The sequence below is a fragment of the Halichoerus grypus genome, chromosome 15 (assembly GCF_964656455.1).
Source record: "Halichoerus grypus chromosome 15, mHalGry1.hap1.1, whole genome shotgun sequence".
NCBI classification, from domain to species: domain Eukaryota; kingdom Metazoa; phylum Chordata; class Mammalia; order Carnivora; family Phocidae; genus Halichoerus; species Halichoerus grypus.
The window spans coordinates 44,967,403-44,986,134 of NC_135726.1; the positions used below are offsets into that span (position 1 = coordinate 44,967,403).

The 18,732-nt window shown below is 50.4% G+C and overlaps 1 protein-coding gene across 1 annotated transcript; it reads right to left on the reverse strand.

Annotated features, from left to right (window-relative positions):
- Positions 1 to 124: 124 nt before the first annotated feature.
- On the reverse strand, positions 125 to 17,711 carry NPHS1 (NPHS1 adhesion molecule, nephrin). Its single transcript, XM_036067951.1, has 29 exons — positions 17,654 to 17,711; positions 17,330 to 17,545; positions 17,124 to 17,246; positions 16,809 to 16,937; positions 16,235 to 16,316; positions 15,754 to 15,857; positions 15,438 to 15,565; positions 15,168 to 15,339; positions 14,827 to 14,984; positions 14,467 to 14,611; positions 14,233 to 14,357; positions 12,838 to 13,024; positions 12,538 to 12,667; positions 12,197 to 12,369; positions 11,654 to 11,794; positions 11,432 to 11,572; positions 10,530 to 10,651; positions 9,372 to 9,543; positions 9,118 to 9,274; positions 8,871 to 9,022; positions 7,387 to 7,498; positions 7,122 to 7,303; positions 5,555 to 5,611; positions 3,062 to 3,181; positions 2,893 to 2,917; positions 2,711 to 2,786; positions 2,449 to 2,542; positions 2,237 to 2,352; positions 125 to 256 (listed from the first exon to the last, which is right to left on the reverse strand). Exons 1-29 carry the CDS (start codon positions 17,709 to 17,711, stop codon positions 125 to 127), a joined length of 3,729 nt encoding a protein of 1,242 aa, XP_035923844.1.
- Between the last annotated feature and the right edge of the window lie 1,021 nt (positions 17,712 to 18,732).

Below are 18,732 nucleotides of genomic sequence, written 5' to 3' on the forward strand. Positions count from 1 at the left end.
GAAAATAGTCCTGTCCCGTTGTGTCTTATGGAGCTCACTTAACACGCTCAGCCCATGTTGGAATAAAAAGGGCCATTAGAATATTATGTCCTGCAGGTGTAGGAAAAGGGTGTTGAGAAGGCTCTCACACCAGATGTCCCCTCAGCTCAAAGGGTAGAAAATCAGGTTCCATAGGGTCCAAGTCTCCTGCCACCCGATCATAGATTCCTCTTGTATCCTCATATGTCTCCTCAGGCCAGCAGGGGTCACAGGGGCCCTGACAAGCAAAAGTGGAGTTAGAACCATAGAAAGATGCCCTATGGGTCATCATTACAGCTCTAGGAGGGATACACACTCCTACTCAACTTCCCAGAAAAAAAAATGTTTTAGTTTCTAATTATGGGGAAAAAATCCAACATACACAAAGAAGAGAGTGATTATAATGAGCCTCCATCATGAACCTCCATGTACCCATCACCTAACTTCAACAATAGCAACCCTTAGTCGATCTTGATTTATCTATATCTCCATCTTTTCATCTCCTAACCTCACTAACTGGGTTATTTTTAAGCAAGTCTAAGATATCTCATGATTTCTGTCAGAAAAATAATTTAGATGTCAGAAATATGAAACTTTTAAAAGTGCATGATATAGAGAATTAGAGTGGAATGTGAGTCATGATTCTGTTAGCCTATAAATTTCAAAGTTTTCATCAAAATAGAAGACAAAAAAAGACCATGTAGAGTGGTTGTTACCGGAGATGTGCTTTCCCCTAGGATTGGGAGCAAATGGTGGTTTTAGCTCGGCAAACTTTAGAGCCGATTTGCCCATGGGCCAAATACAGCCTGCTGCTTGTTTTTGTACTGCCTGGGGCTAAGGATGATTTTACATATTTTAATTGATGGGAAAATATCAAAAGAATATTTATGACATGTAAAAATTATATGAAGTTCAAATTTCAGTGTCCAAAAATAAAGTTTTACTGGAACCTAGCCACACTTGTTCATTTATGTATTGTCTGTGGCTGCTTTCATACTACAGAGGCAGAGCTGAGTGGTTTTGAAAAGGACAGCAAGCCCAAAGTTCTTACTATCTGGACCTTTACAGAAAGAGTGTGCCGATTGCCTCTGTGCTTTAGAGGGTACATATGGTTCAGCACCACGGACAGCATTTTAATGAACATGATTTCCACGCTGGTGAGAACAGTGCCCCATCTGGGACAAAGTTACAGAGGGAAATCCTTGGCCCCGAGGTGCCAGAGCATTAGCCAAGGCCACACGGAAAGTCAAGGGTTCTGTGCCACCTCCCTCACAGGAGATGGGGGTAGTTGATAGTCAAAAGGGTCTGCTGTTCTTGCCTGCCCAGTCACCATCTTCACTTCCCTCTGGGCTCTCTGTGCCTCTCTCACTCAGTCCAGTGCATGGCCTCTACTCTCTGATGCCACGGCTGGGCACCAGTCCAGACCTGTTCAATTAGCATAGTCTTTCCCCTGCCTCGGTGGTTCAGCAATAAGTATGTGACCAAAGCTAGACTAATAAAGTGTCAGCTCTGGGACTTTTGAGGTATTGGAAAAGAGACACTCTCTTTCTGTGAAGGTTACGAATCTAATAGGATACAAACCTGCATTTTCTGGGGACATCTCTAGGGAGGAAACTCTGGGTCCACCTGGGTGGGGCCTGAAGACTATTCTGTCCCTTGACTTTTCAATTAAGTGGGCCAAAAGTTTATTTCTCTATACCTCTCTGTTTAACCAGCATAGTGGAGAAGGCTAATTATCCAGTAGAATGCATAGCTTCCTTCTTCCATGGTAATAGAAGTATAGTGAGGCATATAGATGCCAAGCTGGACTATATTTCTCAGTCTCCTTCATAGTTAGGTGTGACCATGTGACTGTGTTCTCATCAGGGAATGAGTAGAGTGTACCATTTCTGGGCCTAGGCCATAATGCAGGGTTGTGCCTCCACCACACTCTCTTTTTCCCTCTCCCACCAGTTGAAACCCGCAGTGAACTAGCCTATCTATGCAAACTTGAACAATGCACTAGAGGATGGCAGAGGAACACAATGGAAAGAACTTGAGTTCTGAAATAACTATCTGTAATAGGGTCACTCAGCTCTGATTGCTATGTGAGAAGGAAATAGGATCGTAGCCAGGCCTTTGTGCCATGGCGTCTAGCTTACCCTAACTAACATAAACAGTAGGAGGTGGGTTTCTGGCTCTAGCCAGGAAAAACTTCTGCTGATACAAATCTCCTCACCATTGGTACTTCATCGTAGAGGGGTCCCCAGGCTCCAGGTGGGGCATACAGTCTTTCCACCTCATCATACAGGTGTCCAGGAAAAGCCATATCCTCCTCTTCAAGATGTGTGAAACCTGGAGTTGGAGTGGAAGGAAGGGATGATCAGGGCACCTGTCCAGATGTCAGGGGTATTTATGAGCAGAGGGAGCTCTGATATGGTCACGACTCACCTCCGGGATAAGACACCTCCTCCAGTGTTGGTGGCAGCTGGGGGCTGAAGTTCTTCATGGAGTGGTAATATGGTTCTACATCCGTTGTGCTAACCTGTCAACACCCCGCCCCCCCCCACACACAAAAAAAAACCAGATAAAATCTTTTCTATCCTCTGGCTCCATAGTTCCCAGAAAGGACAGTGATTAACCTGAAGTTAATGACAGAATTTTAGTCTGCCAGTTCCCTGTCAGCAGAGTTTCCGGGAGCACCCCCACTCACCGTGGAGCTTTGAGTGTCTCTGTCTCCAGTCCACTGGCTGTCTTCATATTCATTCTTGACTCGGTCCTCCTCCGACCTTCCAGGACAGAGGTATGGAGGGCATCTTGGTGTTGACTCAGACACCTCTCATCCCCAAACCTCCTTCCTCAGAGCCTTTCTTACAGAAAAATATTCCCACTTACCCTGCTTCTGTCTTCTCTGTGATGCCTGAGGGAAGTAGGGAGAAAGGGATCAGAGACACCCCTTCTCTGACCAGACAGGCCCTAGGAGACTTTCAATATGGAGCAGCCCCAGGGCTCCCTGTCACTCTTGGGCCTCCATCCCCGCAGGGGAAGAATGGTCTCTCCTCACCTTTAGCAAGACGCCTCAGTCTCCGCTGCCAGAGGAATCCCCCAACACAGGAGATGTTAGAAAGCAGCAAAAGACCCCCAGCAGCAAACAGCACAGGCAGCAGGGGCAGCCCTGTGGGTTCTAGGGGAAGAAGGTACCCCTCAATGAACCCAAAACAACTGGCTCTAGGCCCAGAGCAGCATTCTCTGAGAAAGCCCATTTCTGACTAAGCATAGCCCCTCTTCCTAGGTCAGGGAAGCAGATGGGCAGGGATTTCCAGGTCCACTCCTTCTTGCCACCTCAGGGCAGGTGGCTCCTTTCTCAAGTGAAGCCACTAACAGTGGGTCCTACCTGAGCCCTGTGGTGTAGACTCAGGTGGTAGCTTCAGCTGGGCATTCAAGACCTCTTCCCATGTATTCAGCCTTGCCCACCAACCATAGACCCTGCTATTGGACCCTCCAGCCACACAAACTAACCACTGGAGCTGTTTCCAGAATCACTGAGGCAGAGCCAAACCCCTAAGCCTTGGAAGACTCCAATGTCTGTCCTTAAATGTCCTTTCTGCTCAACTGATTTTCTTCTCAAATGACTTCCTCTTTTTTTTATTTTTAAGATTTTATTTATTTGACAGAGAGGTGAGAGAGCACAAGCAGGGTGAAGGGGCAGAGGGAGAGGGAGAAGCAGACTCCCCACCGAGCAGAATGCCCAGTGCGGGGCTCAATCCCAGGACTCCAGTATCATGACCCCAGCTGAAGGCAGACGCCCAACAGACTGAGCCACCCAGGCACCCCAAATGACTTCCTCTTCGCACAAACTTCCATTCCAGGTAATATCGGAGTCCTCTGCTATATCTCTAAGGACAAGACTAAATCCCTCTAAGTAAACATCTGCTCAGCATCTATCTCCCCATCTTCTGCTAACAGCACTCATTTTCCTTTGAGGAAATAGCCACTCCCTCACTCTTAGGCTGTATGTTCCCACAGATCTCCATGGAGGACATGTGGACCTCCCTGGCCGAAAAGAGCACCCATCCCTCTTTCCACAGTGACCAGTTCAGACCCATCCAGCATTTGACCCAAGGTAGACTTTTGCCAGAACATTTAGGACACTCCTCTGCCGGCTGCTGAGAAGTGGAACAAAGCTGGAGGTATGTGGAGGGGGGCAGGTACTTCTTTGCCCTCTTGATGAAAGAACCTGAGAAGGAAGCCATCAGAGATGAAGGCAAAGTTGAGAGAGAGAAATAGATCCTTCGTGAAAATCATGAGCACCTATTGGAGTTTTCAACTTCACAAGCCAAGCAATTCTTTTTATTGCCCACAACAGCTGAATTTCTGTCACTTGCAACCTTCTTCTCAGGTTTTGAAGGGGGATTGTTAGCAAAATGGTCATAATTCCCCCCCTGTAACTACACTCTTGAGTAGTCCCCTTCCACACTGACTCAGAGTTGAGACATGTCACTTGCTTCAGCCCATGAGACAATATCAAGTGTGACAGAATCAGAAGCTCGAAAGTGCTTGGCTGGTCCTGCTGCTCTTGGGACTCCTGTGACCACCTCTGTGTGAACAAGTCAAGGAGAGGGAGAGACATGTGACCCAGTTATCTCCATTGTCCCAACCAAAAACCAGATTGTCAGATATATGAGGAGGAGCCCATCCTAGATCAGCCAGTCCCAGGAGGGCCTCCAGCTGCCTGTAGCCCAGACCAGAACTGTTCAGCCACTCAGAATCAATAGAAACAATGGTTGTTGCTATAAGTGCCCATGTTTGAAGTGGTTTATTTTGCATCAAAAGCCAATTGATATGGGGGCACCTGGGTGGTGCAGTGAGTTAAGCATCTGACTCTTGGTTTCAGCTCAGGTGCTGATCTCAGGGTTGTGAGATCAAGCACCGTGTGGGGCTCCATGAGGGCCCATGTCCAGGCCTGTCTCAGCCCCGTGTGGGGTTCTGCCTTAGGCCCCCACCTCCGGCTCCACTTTAGTGGGGAATCTGCTTAAGAGTCTCTGATTCTAGGGGCGCCTGGGTGGCTCAGATGGTTAAGCGCCTGCCTTCGGCTCAGGTCATGATCCCAGGGTCCTGGGATCGAGTGCCGCATCGGGCTCCCTGCTAGGCGGGGAGCCTGCTTCTCCCTCTGCCTCTGCCTCTCTCTCTCTCTCTCTCTGACTCTCATGAATAAATAAATAAAACATTAAAAAAAAAAAAAGAGTCTCTGATTCTCCCTCTCCCCCGCGCGCTCTCTCTGTCTCTAATATAAATAAATGAATCTTTAAAAAAAAAAAAAAGCCAACTGATACAGGCTCTGCACAGGGCATGGAATCAGCTAATTCTTTCAGAATTAAACTGAATTAGGCAGAGAGAAAATGTGTCACATCCAAGAAAGAGCAAGAGCTTAGGATGTGCATAGGGGACAGAGCTAAGTCTTAAGGGGCTGTGGCCACAAAACAGAGGTGGTGGGGTTGGAAACCAGAAGGCGCTATTCTCAGGGGAGAGAGGGATATTCAAGGGATTAAAAACTTACCTGCAGGCTGCTCTGTGGGCAGCTGGTAGTCAGGTTCTCCAGAAGGCTGGTCTAGACCTGGGGGGTGGATATAGAGGTTGTGAATTAACACCAAGAATCTGGGTAAGCCTTAAATATTTTTGCGGTTTCCTATTAAGCTTTTCAACCCATTTTGAGGAACTGATTTATGGCTTATCAGGAATATTTCAAATAGAGCTGCAAATTGCTGATAGTAATGGCAATACTATTAATAGCCATTCTAATGCCAATAATAATAGTAATGATGATAATTATTATTGTTGTTGATGAGTGCTTTATGGTATGGAAGGTCCTTTTAACGCAAATTATCAGTGTTGGAGGGTTAACCAAAAAAATCATGGGCGCTCAGAATGACTTAATAGAGGTATTAGTTCTAGAGCAAGCAAAGTGAGGTACAAAGTACTTTATGCTTTAGTACTTAGAGGGAAGACTAATGGGGGAAAGAAAGAGGAGGAATGGGAGAAGTTCTTTACTTCCATAGGGAAGAAGGCTGCTCTGTCAGGAAGGGAGAGATGGAGCTTTAATGGGGCAAAGTAAATAGAAGTTGAGCAGGGGGCATTTCTCTAAATCAGTATTTACATAGCACTTACTTTATACAGGTCCCTGTTCTAAGCACTTCAAGTAAATTCATTTAATCCTCACAACTGTCTGAGAGAGACCTTACTTTCAGTAACAGGCACAGAGATCTGAGATACCTTATTTTTAGACACTGAGGCTCGAAAATGTTAAGTAACTTGCCCAAGGTCTCACGACTGGGAAGTGGCAGAGCTGGGACCTGAATCCGTGATGAGCCGCTACACTACCGTGCCTGCCAGAGTCCAGTGTTCTCAGTAGTCATATGAAGGAATTTGTCCCTTTCATCAAAGTTGCTGAATTTATTGGCATCAAGTTGCCCATATTATTCCCTAACTTCCCCTTAATGTCTGTAGGGTTAGTAGTAATGCCTCCTGTCATTCCTGATATGGATGTAGTTGTGTCTTCTCTCTTTTTTGCCTTGATTCGCTTTATAAAGGTTATTGACCTTTTCAAAGCAGCAGCTTTTGGTTTCATTGATTTTTCTCTATGGTTTTTCTGTTTTCTAGTTCATTGATTTTTGCTCTTTATTATTTCCTCCCTTCTGTTTACTTTGGGTTTAATTTGCTCTTCTTTTTCTAATTTCTTAAGATGTGGAAACTAAGCATCAATCTGAAGCCTTTTTTAAAATCTAAATGAGCACTTAATATTGTAAATATCCCGCTCACACTGCTTTAGCTGCACCCCACAATTTCCATGTTTTCTTTCCATTCAATACAAACGTTTTTCTAATTTCCCTTGTGTCATTAATCACATTCAGACAGAATAGTGGCTAAAAACTGGTTCCTGGAGTTCATCTGCCTGAGTTCCAGTCTCATCTCTACCTCCTTCTAGCTGTGTGAACTTCAACAGTTTGCTTAGCCTCTCTGGTCTTCAGTTTCTTCATCTATAAGAAGGGAATAATATCTACTTCGCTATGTCACCCCATAAATCCCCTGAGGAGCTCTGCAACCTGCTCAAGATTGTCCCTTCCCACCTGGGGTAGTGATAGGGATCTGGGACCCCTTGTGAGTTAGTCCGCTGTCCCCCAGGGCATTGCTGGCCAGCAGCCAGACTCTGTATCGTGTAGAGGGCTGCAGCCCAGTCAGTGTGAAGGTGGTGGCTTCAGGTGGTAGGACATCCACGTAGAAGAACCCTGGTGTCCCCAGTGCCTCATATCTGCATGAGAGGGAGGGCAGTCATTCAGGGAGGTGCCCCAGCCCTGTTGGCTGCCATCCCTTCCTGCCCTGACAGGGACCCACCTGATTTGGAACCTCTGTGGCAAACCCCCATCAAAGCCAGGTTTCCATTCCAACCCCACCGAATACGGAGTCATGCTCACAACCTTTAATCCTGATGGGGGATCCGGGCGACCTTTGAGGAAAAGGATGAAGGGAGTAGTCAGAGGATACAGAAGGGTTCTAGAAGATTCCTTCCAGGTTTTTCTAAGAATGATTTTAAATATACAGTTGATTCTCGTGAGTAGTGGTGGTTATGTCCTATAACATTGCTATGAACACTGAATTACAGAACATCAAATCATTGCTTCTGGGGGAATGCAGTTAGAGTCCTGTGAACCTCCTGTCACAACATTTTCATCAACCAATCAATACAGGACCTTGTTTTTTTCTGTTTCTGTTTAAAAACACCTTATTTAATATATCTTATTGATTCATTAACATTGAACTAACGGCCAACAGTGTTATAATTTGTGTTTGAATGAAGCTTATCCATCAGAAGTGTTTTCTCCCTATCCTTAGGAACTCCAGACAGCACGTCAGCACTATGGCTAGAGGCCACTTTAAATAACAAAATCACTAACAAAAAGCACAAAAGTGCAAAAAATATGGGACTAAATAGGCTGCAAAGAGGACATTTCCTTATAGTATGAAAGCTGAAACAAGAAAGCATAGTGTCACCTTGTTCTACCCCAACTGAGAATGTGCTCATTGGGTGACTCAATTTTTTTACCTGCTCTGTACATGTTCCTGAATGACCGAGAAAGCATGAGTATTGATTTCGAGGTTACAAATAAATTTTAGCAAGTAGGCAAATTTGCAAATAGAGTTGGCAAATATGCGCATTGGCTGTGTATGACATATGTTCCTTGCATGGATTTTTTGGTGCCTATATCACATTCATTCCTTGTTTCTTCTGGTTGCAGAACCCTGAGTATCCTTTGGAAAACCATTCATCCACATTCTCAGGCCAGGTGCTTCTGATGGAAATGACTCCACTCCTTGTAGGAGAGATCTATGACCGAGCCAAGCCAACCAGGGTGTCGCCTTCCCTGACCACAAGTTTGGTTCAGAGGTGGGATGAGAGCTGAGTAGAGCCAATGAATCATAAGTCTAGTACTTTCATACCACTGTTAGGAAGAGAAAAAATTCCATTTCCCCTGGGAAGTCTAACAGTCTCTATGAGGAGCCTTAGAATAAAGCCAACACAGAGAAAAGCAGACCTGAGAGTCAGAGAGTTCTTGATGACAGCTGAACCTGTCATCAGCAACTCCTGACTTTCTACTTTGCAATTACTTGGGCCAGTAATTCCCCCCCTTCTTTTCCTTGCTGTGGATTTCCCTGAAGATCCAGTCTCCATTAGGATTTTCAGGGCAGGCAGAAACTCCATCCCTGCTCATAAACACTTCTCAGGTTTTGGGAACACTGCCATTCTGGGCCAACCAGAGACTTGAGGATTGACCCAGAGAGCATCCTCCCAACACCCTCACAGCCCACTCCCACCATACTGATGCTGACGAGTTGAATGTTGGTGTGATCTGAGCCAAGGGGGTTGGTGGCTGTGCACGTGAAGAGGGCGTAATCCTGGGCTGCAGACACGTTGGCAATGGTCAGGAGACTGCTGTGGACCCCACCCTGGTGGTATGTGTGCTCTGTGTACCTGGGGAGGAGGTGTGGCAGGAATTCAGGAAAGGTAACTGGGGTTGGGGGACCAAAGTTGGGACTAGAGTGCTACCTGGCTAGGCCTTGACTCACCTGGGATCCTGGAGATCCAGAGGGACTCCATTTTTAGTCCAGGTGAACACGATGTTGGGGACGCCTCGGGCACGACAGTGGAGGGTGGCAGAACTGGTGCTATCTCCAGCTGCAGCCACCTTAGTTAGGGGAGTGGGGTGCTCCACCTGGGGGGCAACTAAGAGGAGTTGTTGGTCAACATGAGGTATGTGGAAGGACATGAGAGATGTGAGTTTAGTGGCAGGCCTAAAATCAGGAGTTTGGGTGTTACTCACATCTGACAACAAGTCGGACCAGTCCTCGGGCTGGAGGTGCCACTCCATTGTCCACAATGCACTGGTAAGCACCAGCCTGGGCCAGTTTGGCATGGTGAATTCGAAGACGCCCTGTGGCTCCCTTTGACATCTTCTCCATGTCATCCAGGCTCTGGTCCTCCTCCTCTTCTCCCTTGAGGCACAAGATACATGAGATGGCCCCCAAGTCTGGCCCCAGCCCCATTATCCCCCAAACTGGGTCTCTCCTGTAGCTTTATTCTCCCAGACACAGTCACCCTCCACAGATCTAGCAAAGAAAAAATTCCCCCATCCATCTATCCATTCCCCGAGTCATCCATCCATCTATCCATGCATCCAGTCATTTATTCTTGGGCCCATCCATTCATCCACCAATCCAGAAAACTATTCACCCATCCATTTATCCAGTGATTCATGCTCAGAATGATCTATGTACCCATCCACCTATCTATTTAACCATCCATCTCTGCATCAATTTATTCATTTATCTATCCATCTACCTCTCCTTCATCCATTTGTGCATTCACCCATTCATTCATCTTCCTTCTACCCATCCACCTATCCACCCTTCCATCTCTCCACCCATCTACCCCTTCTATTTACTCATACCTGCACATACCCATAAATACATGCAGCTGTTCATCAATTCATCCAACTACCTGTTCATCCATCTCTCCATCTCTCCATTGACCCATGCACTCATCCATCCATCCATCTATCCATCCATTCATCCATCATTCTTCCGCAGACATCTTTCCACTAATGGTGTATTTATTCATCCATCTACCCTCTAATCTAATCAATTTATCTATTCATTTCTCTCATTCAACCATTTAGTCACTCATCTATTCATCATTTATCCATGTATTCACTTGTCTGTTTGTCCATCTGTTCTTTCATCCATTTATTCATCCATCCACCTACCTATCCATCCACCTGCCTGCCCACTCACTTGATTATGTATCCACTCATGCACCCATCCATCTTCCATTCAACAGTTAGTTAGCTCTTGGAGGATGTCCCAACAAATATGTAGTTATATAAGATCATATAGCTGTGATCCCTCCTCCCAAGGAGCTCACAGTCAAGAAACCACATCCCCCAGCCCCTACCTCCATTTACCAAAGGTCGGATCCTTACCAGCCTCTCCCAGTTGAACATTCCTGGAAGGATGGGATTGGCATCAACAGTGCAGACTATGTCCACAGAACCCCCAATATTCACCTCAGTTGGGTCCTGGAGACCTCGGATAGTGGGAGCATCTGGGGGAGACAAGGGGTTGGGGAAGGCATTTGTGCCCATACAGATGATGATGGGAGAAGGCCCCAGGTGGGAGAGGTGTCTTAGAGGTGCTCAGGAAAGTTACAGGTATGAACAGGTATGATACATTCTGCCCTTTATGCAGAGCACATGGAGTAAAGTTCTCAGGGTTAGTGAGGCATTCCCCACCTCTACTGTACTGTGCCTCTGTGGTGACAAGAATAGGCCTGGTGGACTTCCAGGATTGTATGGAAGTGGATCTTCCACAGTGGGCTTGGCTTCCTACTTTTTCTTTCTTTTTTTTTTTTTTTTTTTTTTTTTGAGAGAGAGAGAGCTCCTGTACACGTGCATGTGTGCAGAGGTAGAGGGAGAGAGAGAATCTTAAGCCGGCTCCACCCTGAGCACAGAGGAGCCAGGGCTCAATCTCAGGACCCTGAGATCATGATCTGAGCTGAAATCAAAAGTCAAGACGCTCCACCAACTGAGCCACCCAGGCGCCCCAAGGCTTCCTGATGAGAGTAACTCCCATGTAGGTGGCCCCCTGTCTGAGCAGATTCCATGTAGGGTCTCTCTAGTGGGCAGGGTTCCCAAAGTGGAAGTGACTCCATCACAGTGGAGGCTCCCAGAGTGGGAGGCTTTCAGGATGGGGGAACATCCCAGGGTGGGCGGAGCTTCCACAATAGGAGACTCCACAGTGGGCAAGATTCCCTGAGTGGGTGTGGTTACGGGGGGGCGGGGCTCCCAGAACTCCCTAGTTTCCTAGGGTGATGATGGGGGCTCACAGTGTACATCCAGCCGCACTAGAGTTTCAGCGGTGCCCTCTGAGTTCTGGCAATGCAGCTGATAGAGGCCATCGTCAGCGCGGGTCACATTCCATAGCTGCAGGGCTCCACCAGACAGGATGCGATGCCGAGGGCCGCCAGCTGGGGGAGGTCAGGGTGAGGAGCCTGCCAGACCCTCGAGTCTGGGAGACCTGCACCCCTCTCTGTGACCACTCCACGCACCTGGGCTGAGGCGGTAGCCGCGAAAGGTCCAGTTGAAGGCCTCCGGGGCAGGGTTGGCGGATACAGACACCGGCAGCAGTGCCTCACCCTGCTCCACGGCGGTCACCACAAGCACCTGCTCCCCTAGGAACTCTGGAGGGTCTGTGGAAGGGGCGCCACCCGGAGTCAAGACTGTTGTTAAGGTTGGGGTCTGGGAAGGATTTGAGATCAGGTACTGGTATAAGGGTTAAAGTTGGAGTCATGACTAGATTTAAGGTTGTGGACAAGGTAACAAGTTCAAAGCTGAGCTCCGCGATTAGGTTCAGGATAGAGGTTAGGATCTAGTTTAGGAAAAGGGTAAAGGCCAGAGGCAGGTTAAAAGATGGAGAGAGGGTTCAGGAGGGTTCACAGTCAGGGGTTAGAACAGAGGGAGGATAGGAGTTGGTGTAGAGCCAGGGGTCAAGGATAAAGTTTCAAGCTTTAGAATGGATATAAAGGACAGTGTCAAGGTGAAGACCTAGGTAGTATAGGGTCAGGAGGGAATCCCAGCGGGGTTCCACATACACAGCACATTGAGGCGGTAGAAGGCGCTCATGGTTTCCCGGAGCTCAGGGCTGTGGGCTCGGCAGGTCACTTGGTGGCCATGGTCTCGGGATGACATTCTCAGAAGGACGCTCCTGGCTGCTGCAGAGCCTTTGAATGGGGCACTACGGGGTGGTGTGGCCACGCTTTCCAGCCTGTGGCCCATGCAGGGGTGGTAGGGTCAGTTCAGGGCTAGCTCAGGGATGGAACCAGAGCCAGAGGGGTACTAGGTACAGGGCAGGACACCAGGGTGGGGGTGGGGGGCTCAAATGGTAAGGGGCGTGACCAGAACCAGAGAGTGGAGGGGCCACTGGCACTCTCACCTCTCCCCCTCCTTGTCCCACGACAAGTTGACAGGAGGGTTGCTGCTAACGCTGATGCAAGTCAAGTTTAATGCATCCCCTGGGCGCAGAGCCGTCGCGTTGGCCAGGATCGTCACGTTTGTTGGGGGAACTTCAAGAACGGGTCAGAAGAACGAGGCTCAGAGCTTCCGCTTTGCCTAGACCCCAGGCTCTGCCACACGCCTCCTGGCTCTCCATATCCACTGTCCCCCAGCCTGGCTCTGGCTTAGTTCCCCACCGCCACCAAGCCCTGCCCCAGGCCCTGGCCGAGTGCGCCCTCACACTGCACCACAAGCTGCGTGGATGCGCTGAGCTGACCCGCCTTGCACGTGAACTTGGCCTGGTTGTCTGACGGACCCATGATCAGTACAAGCTCTCGGGAGAACGTGCTCCCTGACTTCTCCAGACTTCCCAGCTGCACCCGCCGCGGCTCCTGGGGTGGCCGCGGTTCCGTCACCATCCGGGAGTCCTGAGGGCAAAGATTGACTGGGGGGGACCGTGTAGCCCTGCCATTTCCCCCCCACCCCTGAAACAGCCCATTGGGTTGGCTGCCGCCAGCGCAGATAAAGCCTTCATGTGATGAGGAAAAGGGTCCTCCTTACCCTGGCACCCAGCTAAGTTAGAGGAATGAGGACTGGAATCGAGCACTCCCACCCGGAGTCTCTCCCGCCTACGTGGGGCCGCAGAGCCCCACAGTTTTGCGGTGGGATCTGGCCTCCAGTCCCAAGCCCCACCCCTCCGCCCCGCCTCCTCGGCTCTCTGGAGGCCAGCAATGAATGGTTGGTGCCCCCTGCCGACCCTCAGCCCCGCTCCTCAAAATCCATTCCAGCTACACTTAGCAAACAACACATGTCAGGAAAGTCCCATGGAATCCCCAAGCCTTTCCCAGAATTTCTTCATTTTTTCCTATCTTTAGTTCTTTTTCTTAAAATTCCCACTTTCCCCAAAGATTTCCTTTGATCGTTCCCTTAATTCCATTGTCTTTCCACAGATTTCTGAATCCTCCCCCAATATTCTCTTATTACACTAGTCTTTTACTAGAATCCTTTCTTTGCCCAAATTCTTGGCATTTTCCCAGAATTCCATCCAATTAAATTTCATTCCTATAATTCCTAGTCTTTCCCCCAGAATTTTCACTAGCCCCCCAACTCCCCAGGATTTTCTCAGAATTCTGTCAGAATTTCTTTTAATTTTAATGGAATTTCACTTTCTTACCTCCAAATCCCATGAACGCAATTTAATATTAATAGATTTTCAAATGTTCTGTGGAATAACTAGTCTCTTCCCCAAATTTCTAGCCTTTGCCCATCATTGTCCTTGCACGTGGAATTCTTAGTCTTTCCATAAAATCCCTGCCATTTCATCTGAATCCCTAAGATTTCACCAGAATATCCTTTACTTTAAATGAAACTAATTGCCTTTTCTCTAGAATTCCCTGTCCTCATCTAGAATTCCTTCTTTTCCTAGAATTCTCACTGTTTTCCCAGAATTTTCCTAGGATTCCATTTCATCCTCATGGCATTTGTGTCTTTTCCAATTGCCTACCAAAACTCAAACTCTCCAGTATTTTTCAAGAAATTCACGTTTTTCCAACATTTCCCAAGACTCTGGAGGAGAGAAAGGGCTCCATCTCCCCCCATTTCTGGCCACCCCCATAAGCCTTTGTTTGGCACCAACCTTGAGCCAGGTAAGAGAGGGGTCTGGGTTGCCCCCAATGGCCAAACACAGGAGCCTCACTTGAGTCCCAGCCCGGAGCCGTTTTCCCTCTGGGGGGCCCTCTATCCACAACTTCTGGGCAGGATCTGTGAGGAAAGCCAGGAAGAGTGGCTTTTCTCTCTGGGCTGGGCCTGAGGGTGCGGGTGGGGAGTCTCAAAGGGATGGGACACCCCTGGGCAAAGGGTGGGGGCTCACATTTCACATTCAGGGTGAGTGACTTCTTGAAAGTCTCCTTGGCAAAGGCCTCACTGAAGGCCTCACATGTGAGAGTCAGACCATTGTCCTCTCGCCGGACCAGGAACGTCAGGTTGGACAAGGAGATGTGGCCACCGTGCAGGCCCTGCCAAGGAGCAAGCTTCAGACCTGGCAATGAGAGCACTCCCATCCCCGGTACCCGATGTCTGGGTTCCCCCCAGACCCTAGCAGGGACGTGGAAAGCATCTCCACCCCCTCCTCTGTGAGGCCCAGGCCGCCAGGCCGGTCCTCTCCCAGATCCAGGAGTCATGCCCCCAGCTCCCTCCTCCCTCAGACCCAGGAGCCTGGCCACTGCCTCACATCCATGACCATCTCTTCTGTAGGCACCAGCTGCCGCCAACCCAGCCACCATCGTAACAGGACCCGTGGGCGACTGGACTTGGTGATGCAGGAGAGCGTAACGTTCTTGTTCTCAGACTGGGATGCAGATCCCAAGATGGTAATGGCACTGGGGGGGACTGCAGGGACGATGGACAGAGGAGAGACACGAAACTAGGCTGGATGCATCACAGACCGGCCCTGACAAGGGACTGGGGACAGATGACAAGGTCTTTGGCATCAGACAGGCATGATTTGGGGGCACAAACAGATGGTTCTCTGGGGCATGGACTGACAGATGGGCAGCTAGCGTCAGGACTCACAGGTGACCTGCAGCGTGACCCCGCGTTCCTGGATCCCTGTAGATACGCTGTTGTGGGCCTCACAGCTGAGCCTCGCCCCATGGTCTTCCGGTCGCACAATCATCACTAGCGTGCTTCGGGCCACTGCCTCAGCATGCTCTGTGCCCCACGCTGTGGACATGGACTGGCCATTCTGGAGACAGAGCCAGAGCCAGAGCTGGGCCAGCTCAGGGCCAGTTCCCCTCCACCCGCTGCTTCCCCTTCCACCCCCATGCCGGGCTCTGCCCTCACCTTCAGCCACTGCAGTGTGGCTGGCGGATTCCCCCCTCGGGCCACACACAGCAGCTCCAAGCTCTGTCCTGCCCGCACAAGCCCCTCATCCAGGCCTGGCCACTCAATGACAGGGGGTCCTGGGGGGACTGGGAAGCAGCAGTCGCTCAGTGGGCCTGGGGAGCCCATCCATTCTTTCCAGGCCCCACAACCTGCCTCTGAACCCCCGTGTTTCTCCTTGAGAACCTGAACCTTCCATAATCCCTGAACTCCCCCAGGACCTCCAATTCCTGCTTCCCATCTCCCATGCCCACAGCTGACTCAGTTCCCCACTTACACAGAACATTCATGGTGACTGAGACCCGGATGGGAGTGTCCAAGGCCGGGCTGGACCCCTCACAGACCAGGAGCTGCCCATTATCTGAGCTCTGGGGTGTCACCCTGGGGTGGAAGTTGGGGTTCTAGAGTCAGAGTCATCATCTGAAATTTGGGGAGTCAGGGTGAAGAGGTGGGGATCCCAGATTCCCACATCTGGTCTTCTAAGTCTCTCTGCTGATTTCCTCTAGGATCTAGAGTTCCATGGAAGAGATCTGGGGGGGGTGCTGTCAGCAGTGAAAATTGGGATCCCAGAGGCCCACACCAGGCCAAAATTCTTATACTTGATACTCTGGAACTAGGGTTCCCATGAAGATGTTTTGGAGGGTCGGGGAGAAGAATTAGGTCCCAGATGTTCATGCCTGATTCTAGTCTCCATGCTTAGAGTTTTCACAGAGAAATTTGGGGGTCAGGCTGAGGGGAGGGCATCCCAAATTTCATACCTGGCTGTGGCCTCTGTGGTGAAGAGTTTCTCCTGGGACCCCGCATTCACATTAGCAGAGATGTCAGAAATTGTTTGTCCACCTTGAGGCAACAAGAGGGCTAGAGGGATGCCAGGTTCCCCACAAGGCAGATCCTGGGGAGAATGGCCTGGAAATCCTCAGGGTGGACATGGTGCCCCCTCCCTCCTGGTTCTGGAGGAAAAGCTCCAGCTCGGTTCCTCCACACATTCAGGCCTCCCTGAATCCTGGAGGTCATGGGCCTCACCCCTGCCCTCACCACCTCGCCGGGTTGTGTCACCCACCACCATAACCCAGCTTCTTGCTTCTGTACCAAAGATGACACCCATATCTCCATCTGGAGCCTCAACCTTTTCCCTGAGTCCCAGACTGGCAGTCCTGCCATCACTTTGGTGCCTTTCCCTGGATGTTTCCTCCCATTCACAGGGTCTCACACTGGCTTCAACATCTCCCCAAGTCTGTTCCTGCATCCCCCTCACTCAGGAATGTCCTATTTTCTGGGACCTCTAGGACCCCTCCCCACTCCAGGGGCTCCCGCCAGTTCATCCACACTCACTCTGGAAGAAGGTGATGTCAGGTGCTGGCTTTGCATCCCCAGATACACAGCTGACCACGTACTCTTGCCCAGCTACCCACGTGACTGTGCTCCCTGCCTCGGGGGTCAGCTGAAGCACCTTGGGGGGCACTGGTGAGAAAAGGTCTGGGGTGAGCTGCCACCACTGAGAAAAATATGAGGATTTGGGTTTGGCATCTCGTTGCTCATCAGATGTACAATCCCGGGCCTGGGACTGGGGGCTTGGAATCCCGGGCCCTGGGGTAGGAGAGGGCTGGAAATCTGGACTCCTGTGTCCTGGGGGTCTCTCACCCATACCCAGGATGGAGAGGATCACTCTGGGAGACACAAGCTCAGGGCCTGTCTCTGAGCGGCCAACCTGGCACTCATACTCTGCATCGTCACTCAGGTCACACGCTTCAATATGCAGGTGGAATTCACCTGCAGGCGAGACCAGGGGTCCCAGGTCAGGACCCCAGGCAGCCCCTGCTGGTGGTTCAGCGTCTTAGGTCCCGATCCCTTACCTCTAGTAGGGTCCCCTTCCAGGCGGTACCTCGGGAAGCTGGAGATCCTAGGATCCGGGCCCAGGAGTAGCCCATCTTTGGCCCATTGGACCACACTGCCAGGGGCGCTGACCCCACACTGCAGCTCAGCAGTGGCCCCCTCCACCACCGTCAAGTTTTCAGGCAGAGCCCAGAAGCCTCGCGGGGCTGAGGCAGGGAGCGGCAACTGGGCCAGGCCTGGGGACACAGGGGTGTCAGCAGGAGAGGGCAGAGGGTCTGTCTGGAGAACATGAATGGGAAATGAGGGCCACTTGGTGCTGGGTCCAAGGCCAGGATCCCACTCACCTGCTGTCAGCAGCCCCATGAGGAGCAGGGGAGCCCTGATGGGGGTCCTCAGAGCCATCCTGGGTCCTCTGCCTGTGACTCCCGCAGTGTCCACTGCCTGCCTCCTCTCTCTGTTTCTGTCTTTAGCTGGGTCCCTCTCCCTATGTCTCTGGCTTTTCTTATTGTCTCTCTTCATCCATTTGTCTCCTTCTCTTTGTTTTCCTCTCTTCCCATGAGTCAGTCTCTGTCTCTCTCACCTTTCCTCCTCTTCAGTCTCACCCTTCTTCTTTCCTGCGACCCCCACCCCTGCTCTCCTCTCACTATTCACAGCCCCTCAGGGAGGAGAGCTGCTCAGAGTCCAGCAGGCTCCAGGAGCCCAGGAGAGCAGTGAGGCTGATGTGGTCAGTGGCAGAGACCCAGTCCGATGCCGTCCTCACATTGCTGCCTCCCCCGGGTGCCCTCCTGAGTCTCCAGCTTCAGGCCTCTGCTCAGCAGGCTCCTCCCGGCCCAGCCAGAGCATGAAATCCCCTGTCAGCACATGCCAGGAACATTCCATGGTGCCTCCCCAGGCCCCATGACCCCAAGGGCCTGGCTTGGGCCGGGGATAAGGGGCAGCCGGTCAGACCCGGGTGGAGAGCTGGACCCAGCATGGGGTTAGGACTCCCCAGCTCTTCCCTGCCGTGGCATGTGACCTTGGCAAGTCTCTGCCTTCCCAGAGTAGACATCTCCTCATTGCCATCAGGGGTCTCTGCTGGAGAGTGTGCAAGAGTGTGTTTGAGAGACTGCAAAAGTGCAGATATCTGTGTGCATATGTGTGTGTGAAGGCATGATCATGCGTGTGAGCATGGGGAAGGTGAGAGTGAAATGTGATCTGTCAAAGTATACGCAAGAGTACGTGTGTGTGAAAGAGTGTCTAAGGTATGTAAGTGTGTGGGGCTGTCAGAGTGGGTGGAGTGAAAGGCAGGTCCAAGACCACCTGCACTAAGTGGCTACAGGAGTGAGCCCACCTTGGGAAGCCTGTGGCCATGTGAGTTCTAGTTCATGAAGCTTCCCTCTGTCTCTCTCTCTCTCCCACTCCCTCCTTCCATTAGGTGGTTACA